Source organism: Rhinoraja longicauda, chromosome 9 (assembly GCF_053455715.1).
Source record: "Rhinoraja longicauda isolate Sanriku21f chromosome 9, sRhiLon1.1, whole genome shotgun sequence".
Classification (NCBI taxonomy): Eukaryota; Metazoa; Chordata; class Chondrichthyes; order Rajiformes; family Arhynchobatidae; genus Rhinoraja; species Rhinoraja longicauda.
Genome location: NC_135961.1, coordinates 70570993 through 70584444, shown reverse-complemented (window position 1 = coordinate 70584444; position 13452 = coordinate 70570993). Strand labels below are relative to the sequence as shown.

The following is a 13452-nucleotide window of genomic DNA, read 5'->3' as shown; positions in this document are numbered from 1 at the left end:
ATGTACCTTTACTGTGTCGTTGTACCTGTACCTCACCGTATTGTGCAAATGACAACAACCATGACTAGTCTTGAAAGCATCATATCCGGATGTATCACAGCTTGGTTTGGCTATTGTTCTGCCCAAGACTTCAAGACATTGCAGTCGTCAACACAGCCCAGTACATCAGACAGACCAATCATCCCCATGCTCCCATTGACTCCATCTGCACTTCACTCTGCATCAGGAAAGCAACTAACACAAACTAGGACCACCTTCTTCCATCTTCGTCATTCCATCTTCTCCCCACTCTCGTCAGGCAGAAGACATAAAAGCTTGAAAGCAGATTCCAATCTGACTGTCACCTTCACCTCTTCTAGTTTCCTTGAGCTACCCCTTTGATGTCTCATTTTCACACCTTGTACTTCCTTATCTCTTTCCCTCTCCCCTGACTCTGTGAAGGAGGGTCTGGACCCAAAACATCACCCATTCCTTCTATCCAGAGCTGCTGCCTGTTACTCCAGTATTTGTGACTTAGATTCAAGAACAGCTTTTTCCCCAGTTACTCTTGAAAGGATCTCTCACATGCTAGGGATAATCTTCCTAATCTTCTAATCTACCTCATTACAGCCCTTGCACTTTTTAAAATCGGTGTATCTTGGTACATCTGACAATAATAGCAAACCAAAAATAAACCAAATCAAATTCTTATTGTTACTCGCTGTGGGAATAGCACAGGAACAGGCCCTTTGATCCACAATGACCATGCTGAACATGACGCTATGCTAAACATATCCCATCAGCCTGCATGTGATCCATATCCGTCTGCTTATCTAGAAGTTTCCAAAACACTATCGTAGGTGCCTCCACTGGCAATATGTTCCAGATACCCACCACCCTCTGTATAAATAAAACTTGCCCTGCACATTCCCTTTACATTTTGCCCCTTTTACTTTTAAGCTATGCTTTTAACCATTGGCATTTCTACCCTTGGGAAAAAGTTCTGACTGTCTATCCGACCTATGCCACTCAAATTTATATACTTCGACAAGGTCTTCCCCCAACCTGTCGTTCGAATGTAAACAATCCACATCTGAGAACACGCTCCATATTTTTGAAAGTGTGTTTCATTTTCAGTTTCAATAAACTAAGAAGCAGATTTGGAAAACCAGACAATTGCAATAGGTGAGGTTGATTCTTGATAATGATCAGAAATCTAGGCTCTTGGAGCTAATTCAATCAACTCAGGGGAAGTTTAAATGGATGTTTCTTCATTGGACCAAACTTGTCTGTCCCTCTTCTGGGGGGCTGATGAAAGGGGTTTGAAGACATGTCGATTAAAGAGGGGTTTCATGTCCTGTCCTCGATGAATTACAAACTGGCTTGCACAAACTAGAAAGTGAAACAGTGGCAAGGAAGTAGAGAATGTTTTCAAAATCCATTCAATTAGGTTTTAATCAGCACAAAAGTAACAACTAACCATGTTAGGGAATTGACACGTTTTGAGATCAAGAAATTATTGAATTTTAACTACCTTCTCAACAAACTCCAATAGATCGAGTGCCTTCTTGAAATCATAGTCATTCGCTCTTACGTTGTCATCACTGATGTAAAGCTGGAAGAATTGAACATTAATCAGAATTAATGTTGAACAGAACAACAAGTACCTCCCATGGAAAATACAAGCGGGTGATTACGAGTGTAAAATATTTGGAGCAAGCATTTTTTGCTCAAACAAGTTCACACTTCATAACAACATGGGAGAAGTTGAAAGAGAAATAAAATCTGCACACAACTAGAATTAGTCATCTAATTAATAGCACATTCTATGTGGATTATTTTGTCAGCTCTGTGCCAAAGCTTTCCATGCAAGGCAGCATGATGTCTTGAAGTCGTTATTTCTGACCAGAGGAAATCAATCTTTTCCTATTTATGCAAGCAAACCTTCATATTTCTAAAATAAATCAGCTGACTTCTCTTTGGTGGGAATAGTCACGGTATAACCATCTCCCATAATGAGTTCGATGTCCCCAATCCTGCATGGCCACTGATTTTAAAGCCCTTTCTGTGGTGTTATCCAGTGCACTTACATGAATCAGTTGTGAAGCAGACAACACAGGCATGGTGTCCGTGTTGAGCTGTTTCCTTTCCATCAGCTCCATTGGGAGAGTATCCTGATGAAGCAGATACCGTTCTTGTGCATTCAAGTCTGTAACAAAATGAATGCAAATAACTCACTGCTGCAGATGGAAGAAGAACAAGGCTCATTGCTATAATCCATTCTTGCAACAAAAAAAAGCCCTCACTTTATTTTTGATTAAAATGTTTGTGTTGTGGAGAGGCATGTACTCAGATTTGGAGAATAAACCACTATATTCTTTGACTGCTATTATTGAACATACCCAAATCAGATGTAGCAGTAAATATAAACCTGAATTCAGTGCAGTCTCGTTAACTCATGTCCTCATATTGCTCAAATGAATCATTCTTTGACACATCCAGCAACTTCAACATGACCCTATCAAAGATACCTTTGCCGACAGGATCAGAAGGTGCCATGCTTGTTCTATTGCCTCACTATACATAGAAACATAGAAAATAGGTGCAGGAGTAGGCCATTCGGCCCTTCGAGCCTGCACCGCCATTCAATATGATCATGGCTGATCATCCAGCTCAGTAACCTGTACCTGCCTTCTCTCCATACCCCCTGATCCCTTTAGCAAAAAAGGGCCAAATCTAACTCCCTCTTAAATATAGCCAATGAACTGGCCTCAACTACCTTCTGTGGCAGAGAATTCCACAGACTCACCACTCTCTGTGAAGAAATGTTTTCTCATCTCGGTCCTAAAAGACTTCCCCCTTATCCTTAAGCTGTGACCCCTGGTTCTGGACTCCCCCAACATCGGGAACAATCTTCCCGCATCTAGCCTCTCCAACCCCTTAAACATCAGATTAAATATCACAAAGGAAATATTTTGAACTGCAGAGAGGCACAAAAAGCTGGAATAGTGGGACAGGCAGCACCTCTGGAAAGGAATGGATGACGTTTCAGGTTGAGACACTTCAGTCTTTCAAACTGTAAGCAGAGTGGTCAGCTCTACACTGGAGGCCAAACGCTAATTGGATGATTCCTTCAGAGAAAACCTGCTGCTGAATGGAGGCATTATTTACATATGTCATTTTGTGTATTTCCCCCCACACCATTATCCTCACTTTGCTGCACCATTCACATCATTCCAATGAAACCCCTCGCGGACTCAACATACAACCCTCATCAGCAAGGTACATTATACCGATGAACTCGTGTAATTCAATAATTTCAGGCAAGTATTGATCTCATTCACTTGCAACCTTTGTCACTTGTCCCTTAAACGTGTCTTTTGCCATTTAAGCTTCCCTGCCTGTCCAATGAGACTAAATTTTATTTTTTCACCTCCATGCAATCTATTTTTGCATCTTCATTTGTTTTATCTATAACTTTTGTCCATTTTACTGCACGGTAGCGCAGCGGTAGAGTTGCTGCTTTACAGCGAATGCAGCGCCGGAGACTCAGGTTCGATCCTGACTACGGGTGCTGCACTGTAAGGAGTTTGTACGTTCTCCCCGTGACCTGTGTGGGTTTTCTCCGAGATCTTCGGTTTCCTCCCACACTCCAAAGACGTACAGGTATGTAGGTTAATTGGCTGGGTAAATGTAAAAATTGTCCCTAGTGGGTGTAGGATAGTGTTAATGTACGGGGATCGCTGGGCGGCACGGACTTGGTGGGCTGAAAAAGGCCTGTTTCCGGCTGTATATATATGATATGATATGATATCATAAGTGATGAGCAGAATTAGGTCATTCGCTCCATCAAGTCTGCTCCGCCATTCAATCATGGCTGATCTATCTCTCCCTCCTAACCCCATTCTCCTGCCTTCTCCCCATAACCCCTGACACCCGTACTAATCAAGAATCTGTTGGGAGTAAATTTCGGAACCAGAGAGGATGTCTGGATACTTGACTATGTGGACACTGCTAAATGCTAACTGAACTTTAACTTTGCTGGCTAAATGCCCCAGTGGAGAATTAGATACAAGACAATAGACAATAGGTGCAGGAGTAGGCCATTCGGCCCTTCGAGCCAGCACCGCCATTCACCGTGATCATGGCTGATCATCCACAATCAGCACCCCAAATCCCTTGACTCCGCTATCATTAAGAGCTCTATCTAACCCTCTCTTGAAAGCATCCAGGGAATTGGCCTCCACTGCCTTCCGAGGCAGAGTGTTCCACAGCTTAACAACTCTGAGTGAAAAAGTTTTTCCTCATCTCCGTTCTAAAAGGCCTACCCCTTATTCTTAAACTGTGGCCCCTGGTTCGGGACTCCCCCAACATCGGGAACATGTTTCCTATCTCTAGCGGGTCCAATCCCTTAATAATCTTATATGTTTCAATAAGCTCCCCTCTCATCCTTCTAAACTACTGGGAATTAACCTCGTGAACCTATGCTGCACTCCCTCAATAGTAAGAATGTCCTTCCTCAAATTTGGAGACCAAAACTGCACGCAAATACTGCAGGTGCGGTCTCACTAGGGCCCTGTACAACTGCAGAAGGACCTCTTTGCTCCGATACTCAACTTCTCTTGTTATGAAGGCCAACATTCCATTAGCTTTCCTCACTGCCTGCTGTACCTGCATGCTTCCTTTCAGTGACTAATGAACTAGGACACCCAGATCTCGTTGTACTTCCCCTTTTCCTAACTTGACACCATTCAGATAATAATCTGCCTTCCTGTTCTTACCACCAAAGTGGATAGCCTCACATTTAACCACATTAAACTGCATCTGCCCACTCACACAACCTATCCAAGTCACCCTGCAACCTCATAGCACCTCCCATGCGATCTAACCTTCCAGAGCAGCCTACCATGCGGAACCCTGAGCTGGTATTTTCAGCATTTTCTGTATTTCATATTTCCAGCATCGGCAGCATCATGCTTTAATAGCAACGTTTAAGAGATTACTCAGAAATTACCCTCCATCTTCTCACGCAGACGGTCCTCAGGGAGATCAGAAGCAAATGCAGAGAGTTTACTGAGGCTCAAGAGAGTTTTCTTCTTTGCAAAGTATCGTAACTCCATGTTAGCAAGATTCAGTAATGTTTGATGAGCCTGTAACAATTGAAAATTAATTGCATGGGTATATAAATAAGCCCCTGCCCAATAACCTGGTATTGTTTTCTTCCCAGTTCCCCGTGGTTTCACTAACACAGTGCAAAACCTGGGGTTAAAGGTGAGTCCCAACAACTCAGTATACAGTGCCCTCCATGATGTTTGGGACAAAGACCCATCATTTATTTATTTGCCTCTGTACTCCACAAGTTGAGATTTGTAATAGAAAAAAATCACATGTGGTTAAAGTGCACATTGTCGGATTTTTTTAAAGGCCATTTTTAAACATTTTGGTTTCACCATGTAGAAATTATAGCAATGTTTATACATAGTCTCCCCATTTCAGGGCACCATAATGTTTGGGACACATGGCTTCACAGGCGTATCTGGATAGCGGTAAAAGGATTGGTCCAAGTCAGTATGGATTTATGACGGGGAAATCATGCTTAACTAATCTTTGGGATTTTTTTTGAGGATGAGACAAGTAAAATGAATGAAGGAGAGCCAGTGGATGTAGTGTATCTAGACTTTCAGAAAGCCTTTGGTAAGGTACCACACGGGAGGTTGGTGAGCAAAATTAGAGCAAATGGTATTGGGGGGAGGGTTTTGACATGGATAGAGAATTGATTGGCAGACAGGAAGCAAAGAGTAGGAATAAACGGGTCCTTTTCAGAATGGCAGGCAGTGGAGAGTGGAGTGCCGCAAGGCTCGGTGCTGGGGCCGCAACTATTTACAATATATATTAATGATTTGGATGATGGAATTAGAAGTTGTGCCAATGAAAGTCAAAGAAGCCATTATGAGACTGATAAACAAGAATAAAACTGTTGGAGACATCAGCCAAACCTTATGCTGACCAAAATCAACTGTTTGGAACATCATTAAGAAGAAAGAGAGCACTGTCCAACAGATCAGAAACACTCTTCAGGAGTCAGATGTGGATTTGTCAATGAACACTGCAGAAGACTTCATGAACAGAAATACAGAGGCTGCACTGCAACATGCAAACCACTGCTTAGCTGCAAAAATAGGATGGCCAGGTTAGTTTGCCAAGAAGTACTTAAAAGAGCAACCACAGTTTTGGAAAAAGGTCTTGTGGACAGATGAGACGAAGATAAACTTATATCAGAGTGATGGCAAGAGCAAAGTATGGAGGAGAGGTGGAACTGCCCAAGATCCAAAGCATACCACCTCATCTGTGAAACATGGTGGTGGGGGTGTTATGGCCTGGGCATGTATGGCTGCTGAAGGTACTGGCTCACTTATCTTCATTGATGATACAAATGCTGATGGTAGTAGCATCAAATGTAAATTTCCCCGGTGTGCGACGAATAAAGGAATATATTATTATTATTATTTATAATGAATTCTGAAGTGAATAGACACATCCTATCTGCTCAAGTTCAAACAAATGCCTCAAAACTCATTGGCCGGCGGTTCATTCTACAGCAAGACAATGATCCCAAACACTGCTAAAGCAACAAAGGAGTTTTTCAAAGCTAAAAAATGGTCAATTCTTGAGTGGCCAAGTCAATCACCTGATCTGAACCCAATTGAGCATGCCTTTTATATGCTGAAGAGAAAACTGAAGGGGACTAGCCCCCAAGACAAACATAAGCTAAAGATGGCTGCAATACAGGCCTGGCAGAGCATCACCAGAGAAGACACCCAGCAACTGGGGATGTCCATGAATCGCAGACTTCAAGCAGTCATTGCATGGAAATGATGTGCAGCAAAACACTAAACATGGCTACTTTCATTTACATGTCATTGCTGTGTCGCTAACATTATGGAGGGCACTGTACATGCTTGGCAGTGGACACGGGATTTTACACCTGTTACACCTTGGATGTGAACCTCAACACTAGTAGTATCCGCCCCCATACTCCCCCAGTGGGTCTGTATGGTCCTCAAGGGCAAATTCTCCACTTGTCACAGGGCCCCTAAGGACCGTCTCAAGGCAAACTACACAGGTATTGAACGCTGACTTCCCCTACAACACATGGCTAAACATTAACCAGGTTAAAGACGAGGGCTTACAACTCAACATTAACGTTTCCATTCAGACTTTGATCTCCTTCCTCTCTGACCTTTTCTATTGCTTCAAGTCTACTCATCGAGCAGTGGGCAAGTCCAGAATCAGGGAGTTACCTTTTCAAAGTTGTGGATGTTGATCTCATGCAGCCAGCTGAGGTGTTGGTGGGACTGCAGGAAATGGGCCAGCTGGGCATGTTGGGCCGCAGGTGGACACAGCAGCTTCCCTCTCTTCCCCTTCTCCATGTACCAGCGGAACAGGAAGTCAGAAAAGTTCTATTCAATTAAAAGACCTTCATCAGCTACTCTCCTTCAAGTACTTGAAACAAAGTATTGTACTTGCTTGTGTCAAGACATAAACCATGAAGAACACGAAGTTGGCAGCCCAGGTGTCAGTGGCCTCACCTTGAAGCTCCAACACCGTCCAGCTGCTCTGCTGGTTGTTTTTTCAGAAAGTACCTTAAGCCAAAGGCGAGAGCATCCTCCCAAACACATTTAAAGATCTCATTTTTGTAATTTGGTATTTTTAAAGCGGAGATTGATAGGCTCTTAATTAGTAAGGGTGTCAAATGTGATGGGGATAAGTCAGGAGAATGGGGTTGAGAGGGAAATATAGGTGAGCCATGATCAAAGAGCAGAGCAAACATCGATGGGCTGAATGGCCTTATTATGCTCTTATGTCTTCTCATTTCATTTTCTAAAAATGTTCAATTTAAAGCAATAGATATATGGATTTGAAATCTATAGCAGAACAGGAAATTAGAAAGGTCTCACCTGGTCTGCAAACTGGTTCAGGTAGCGCTGTAGTCTTGCCTGGTTGTCAGTTTGTTCACAAAGTTGAATCAGAATGTCAAAGTCACAATATTTCTCTGCCAGAGAAGCGGTCAGCTGGTGTTGCCCAAGAGAAACTAAAAGCATAAACAATGAGTCTTTTCTCAGGCAAAAATTTCCCATCCACAATGATTTCAAAACTTTTACTGCAGGAAAGCAGTTACACATTAGGGGGAAGCACAGCAACCTGGCTTGCCAAGCACTGAGCGATCTGCTCTAGTTGGGGGGATGGGACTTGGCATCCTTCTATATCTGGGGCTGAAATAACAAGCACAGAGCCCCAATTTTTCATTTTGTCGGGAGAATATAAACAATTACAACTTTTAAAATATTTAGTGACTAGCATTCTCTCTTATGGAGGGTTATGGGCCAATTGCGGGCAGATGGGACTAGTGTAGATGGGGCATGTTGGTCGGTGTGGGCAGGTGGGACTAGTGTAGATGGGGCATGTTGGTTGGTGTGGGCAGGTGGGACTAATGTAGATGGGGCATGTTGGTCGGTGTGGGCAGGTGGGACTAGTGTAGATGGGGCATGTTGGTCGGTGTGGGAAGGTGGGACTAATGTAGATGGGGCATGTTGGTCGGTGTGGGCAGGTGGGACTAGTGTAGATGGGGCATGTTGGTCGGCATGGGCAAGTTGGGCCAAAGGGCACACTGTAGAGTGGATGTGGAGGGGATGTTTCCATTAGTGGGAAGAGTCTAGGACCAGAGGTCACAGCCTCAGAATTAAAGGATGTTCCTTTAGGAAGATGAGGGGAATATCTCTAGTCAGAATTGACCATGGAATTCATTGCCACAAAAGCCTGTGCAGGCTTCGTCAATGGATATTTTTCAGGCAGAGATAGATAAGATTCTTGATTAGTACAGGTGTCATCGGTTATGGGGGGAAGGTAGGAGAATTGGGTTGAAAGGGAAAGATAGATCAGTCATGATTGAATGGCAGAGTGGGCATGATGGGCCGAATGGCCTAATTCTTTTCCTATCACATAAACTATGACTGTGCTAATTTTTAACAGTAAGTATTCCTGAAAGGTTAAGGGAGTAAACCATTGATTTTTAAGCAAGAAAAACTAATGCCTATTTATCTTTCTACTAGCCAAGGAAATAATTTTAAGATAATAAAATGTTCTCTAACGGCAGCTTAAATACCAATTTCCAAGAGTTGAAGAATGTAGAGGAGTTTGCTGAAATCTCTTCTGTAAACTTTGATAGATAAAATTGTAAAATTGGATTGGTGTACATACGTAATTGTGCTAGAAGTTGTGAACGTTTCTGGGTGTATTCCAAGTCCAGGGTATTGTATCGTTCCTGCTGAGATGGTCTGTCCACTGACTTGAGTTGACAAACATAGCCATCCAGATAGAAGTCGAGCAGCGCCACCACTTGATCCAGGAGGGTGTTACGTAAGGAGCTGTCAACTTGTGGATATACATTATTCAGCACGATATCTGTCTGCCTTACAATCACATCCCTCACACCAGATGGACCACTAGAAGCTTTAAATAACAAATTGTGAACATTACAATGAGTGACAAGATGAAGCTCATTATTTCAATTGTTTCTGTCAATCTCTAAACATTAAAAAAATATTTACCCTTTGCAATGGCAGTGGAACCATGTCTGGAGGTGATTTATTCCCCGTGTCTGTGTTAGTTGGTCTCTGTGGAACCATGTCTGGGGTGATTTACTCCATCCCCATGCCTGTGCTAGTTGGGCACAGTGGAGCTTCATGTCTGGGGGTGATTTACCCCATCCCCGTGACTGTGTTAGTTTTTTGAGACACTTCCCTGCTCTTTCCACAAAAAACGGCAATTTTCTCCTCAATTCAAGACACGGCCAATTTCCTTTAGAAAGTTGTCATTATTGTTTCCACTATGTATTGCACAAAACAATTTGCTGAATAAATCCATTAACCTCAACTCTAATTAAGTTGGATTCTTCTAGCTAACAATCCTCCTGCCAATGCATCATTACCTCATCCTGAACAAGGACAGACGTACTCTGAATTTATCCTTGATGATCACAGTACGATGCTTACCCTAGACGCAAATAGAGGGAGGCCAATGTCACTGCACACTGACGGCACTTTTCCTGCAAGCCCTTTAAAAATGGATGCCCCTGGGAACTGAGTCAGGAGCTGCAAATGGACACCTTTCCCACAGGTGTGGTCCTCAGGAAAGGAATCGTGGTAACAGTAATAACATCCTAGTGTATTTGACTTTGTCCCTATGTGTTTTCATTCCACGTGCTTCATTTCACAGCCTATACATTCCTTTGTTCAGTCTTTCTATCTAACTGCTCCCATTAGCTTAATGACCTCATTAATCCATAAAGCAAATCTTTTCACCCGTCATTCCCTCTTATCCCCTCTTCCATCGGGCAGATTATACAAATGCTTGACAACACATACCACCAGATTCAGGAACAGCTTCTTCCCCACTGTTAGGCGAGTGAACCGTCCTCCCATAAATTAGGCTGTAGTCCCGATCTTCCAACCTACCTTATGGCGAATCTTGCACTTTTCCTCTGCAACTCTAACATTAAAATGCTGCAATACTACATTCAAGTCAAGTCAAGTCAATTTTATTTGTATAGCACATTTAAAAACAACCCACGTTGACCAAAGTGCTGTACATTTGATTAGGTTCCAATAGAAAAAAAAAAATGAAAACATACAGTAGCACGCAAACAGTTCACAGCGCCTCCTCAATGAGCCTCAAACGCTAGGGAGTAGAAATATGTTTTGAGCCTGGACTTAAAGGAGTCGATGGAGGGGGCAGTTCTGATCGGGAGAGGGATGCTGTTCCACAGTCTAGGAGCTGCAACCGCAAAAGCGCGGTCACCCCTGAGTTTAAGCCTAGACCGCGGGATAGTGAATAGCCCCAAGTCGGCCGATCTGAGGGACCTGGAGTTAGAGAGGGGGGTTAGAAGATTTTTGATGTAGGGGGGGGGGGGGAAGTGTCCATTTAGGGCTTTATACGTGAATAGGAGGAGCTTGAAGTTGATTCTGTACCGTACAGGGAGCCAGTGGAGAGAGGCCAGAATCGGGGTGATGTGGTCCCTTTTACGGGTACCCGTCAGGAGTCTCGCTGCGGCGTTTTGGACCAGTTGCAGGCAGGACAGGGAAGATTGGCTGATCCCAGTGTATAGGGAGTTGCAGTAGTCTAGGCGGGAGGAAATGAAAGCGTGAATGATTTTTTCTGTGTCGTCGAATTTGAGGAAAGGTTTGATTTTAGCTATGGTTCGAAGTTGGAAGAAGCTGGCTTTTACCACAGCGTTGACTTGCTTATCAAATTTTAATGCAGAGTCAAATATCATGCCGAGGTTTTTGACATGCGGTTTGACTAGGCAGGATAGGCTTCCAAGACTGCCTGTTATCAATTTGATGGAGTCGGGGGGGCCGAATAGGATGACCTCAGACTTGCTCTCATTTAATTGGAGGAAGTTCTGTGCCATCCAACATTTTATGTCCTCAAGGCAGTGTGAGAGGCTGTTTAAATTTGACTGGTTGTTGGGTTTCAGGGGGAGGTAAAGCTGAGTGTCATCGGCATAGCAGTGGAAAGAAATGCCGTGCCTTTGAATGATTTGGCCAAGGGGGAGCATGTATAGAGAGAAGAGAATGGGGCCTAGGATGGAGCCTTGTGGAACTCCGCAGGAGAGGCTAGCTGGAGCAGAGGAATAACTGCCTATGTTGATGGCGAAACTCCTATCTTTGAGGTACGAAGCGAACCAGCTCAGGGCAGTGCCATCAATGCCAACCGCGTACCGGAGACGGTCAATAAGGATGGTGTGGTCCACTGTATCGAATGCTGCGCTGAGGTCGAGAAGGAGCAGGATTGCACAGTCGCCGGTGTCGATGGCGAGAAGCAGGTCGTTGTGTACCTTCAACAAGGCAGACTCTGTGCTGTGGTGGGCTCTGAAACCTGACTGGAAACATTCCAGGATGGTGTTTTGGTGCAGGTAGGGCACTAATTGGTTAAGGATAGCCTTTTCAAGGACTTTTGACAGGAATGGCAGTTTGGAAATGGGTCTGTAGTTGCTAGGCAAGGTGGGGTCTAGGTTAGGTTTTTTCAGTAGGGGCTGGACCACCGCGTGCTTGAAACTGGTTGGAACAGTGCCAGTGGCCAGAGAACTGTTGATAATAGAGAGGATGCTGGGACCAGCTATTGCAATGACATCCTTCAGAAGGGCAGTGGGGGCAGGATCAAGGGGGCAGGTTGCAGGTTTCATAGTGGAGACAAGCTTTGCAAGGGAGGATAGAGTGACGGGTTGGAAGCAGTCCAAGGCACAGGTGCTCCGCGGCTTGCGATGGCGCAAACAGTAGCGACCCGTGGCGAGCCTCCACTCACTTCCGGCCACGTGATCACGTGTATCAAATGCATTTCGACATACAATATTTTCGGTTTGCGATGGGTTTCTCGGAACCGAACCCCATAAACAAAGCTTTTCACTTTATCTCAGTACACATGATAATAATAATCCAATACCAAACCTAGTTTCATCTTAACAGCAACATTCCTTTGTCTGATGTCCTTCAACAACTTGAAACCAGTTGACATTTTGTATTCCAGTTCTGACAGTCTTTAACTTGAAGCATTCGGATTCTCTTTCCACAGATGCTACCTGACCCAGTGAATGTTTCCAGCATTTCCTGTTTTTTTTTACATCAGAACATGGTATGTTCTGAACCCACTCGATCTTAAGCCTGCTCAATTATTCATTCAACAATACATTCCATCTCACCTGTCCAAGGAATGTACTCGGGCTGCCGTTCAGCATCCTCTTCCGACTTGTACAATGAACTCTTGTTGTGTCGATGCTGCACTGCTGCATGCAACATATCCTGCACATCAGATGAAGTTGTGTTACTCAAGTGCCCACCCAGGCTCAGTACGTCTCAGACATGAGGCAGCAGGAAGGATGCAATATATTTCCATTTTATTCATCTAGCACTTTTCCAATTTATTTAGTTGCTTCAATATAATATCCTAAACATTGGATGATCAGGGCCATTCCAGGGCACCGTACATAACAGCAAGAGGAGAGTTAGAGTGTGCATAGGGTTTTGCCCATTGATTCATGTCTCCAACTATGTTACGATTAGCATTCCATACACTGTCATCACAGTCTAGACTTACAGCTGACAAGCAGTGTGACAAATTCTTACACAGGTCACATATTAAATTTGTAGGAAGGAACTGCAGATGCTGATTTAAACTAAAGAGACACAAAAGGTTGAAGTAACTCAGCGAGTCTGGCAGCTTCTCTGGAGAAAAGGAATTTGTGACGTTTCGGGTCGAGACCTTCTTCAGAAGAAGGATCTTGACCCGAAACGTCACCTATTCCTTCTCTCCACAGATGCTGCCTGACCTGCTGAGTTACTCCAGCATTATGTGTTTATCTTTAAATATTAAATAGCTTGCTTAGGCAGATTATTTTCCTTGATTGCTTTTAGGTTA

At 43.8% G+C, this 13452-nt stretch overlaps 1 protein-coding gene across 3 annotated transcripts in view; it reads right to left on the bottom strand.

The window, feature by feature from the left end:
• The window catches only part of nup133 (nucleoporin 133), a 67558-nt gene that overhangs the window by 12256 nt on the left and 41850 nt on the right, over positions 1-13452 (bottom strand). For all 3 annotated transcript variants that reach the window (XM_078405719.1, XM_078405718.1, XM_078405720.1), the window contains exons 17-23: positions 12737-12836; positions 9238-9489; positions 7938-8071; positions 7281-7439; positions 4994-5129; positions 2070-2188; positions 1514-1594 (exon numbers count right to left, since the gene is read on the bottom strand). In XM_078405719.1, the coding sequence (XP_078261845.1) occupies positions 1514-1594; positions 2070-2188; positions 4994-5129; positions 7281-7439; positions 7938-8071; positions 9238-9489; positions 12737-12836 (981 nt within the window). The remainder of the gene's footprint in view (positions 1-1513; positions 1595-2069; positions 2189-4993; positions 5130-7280; positions 7440-7937; positions 8072-9237; positions 9490-12736; positions 12837-13452) is intronic.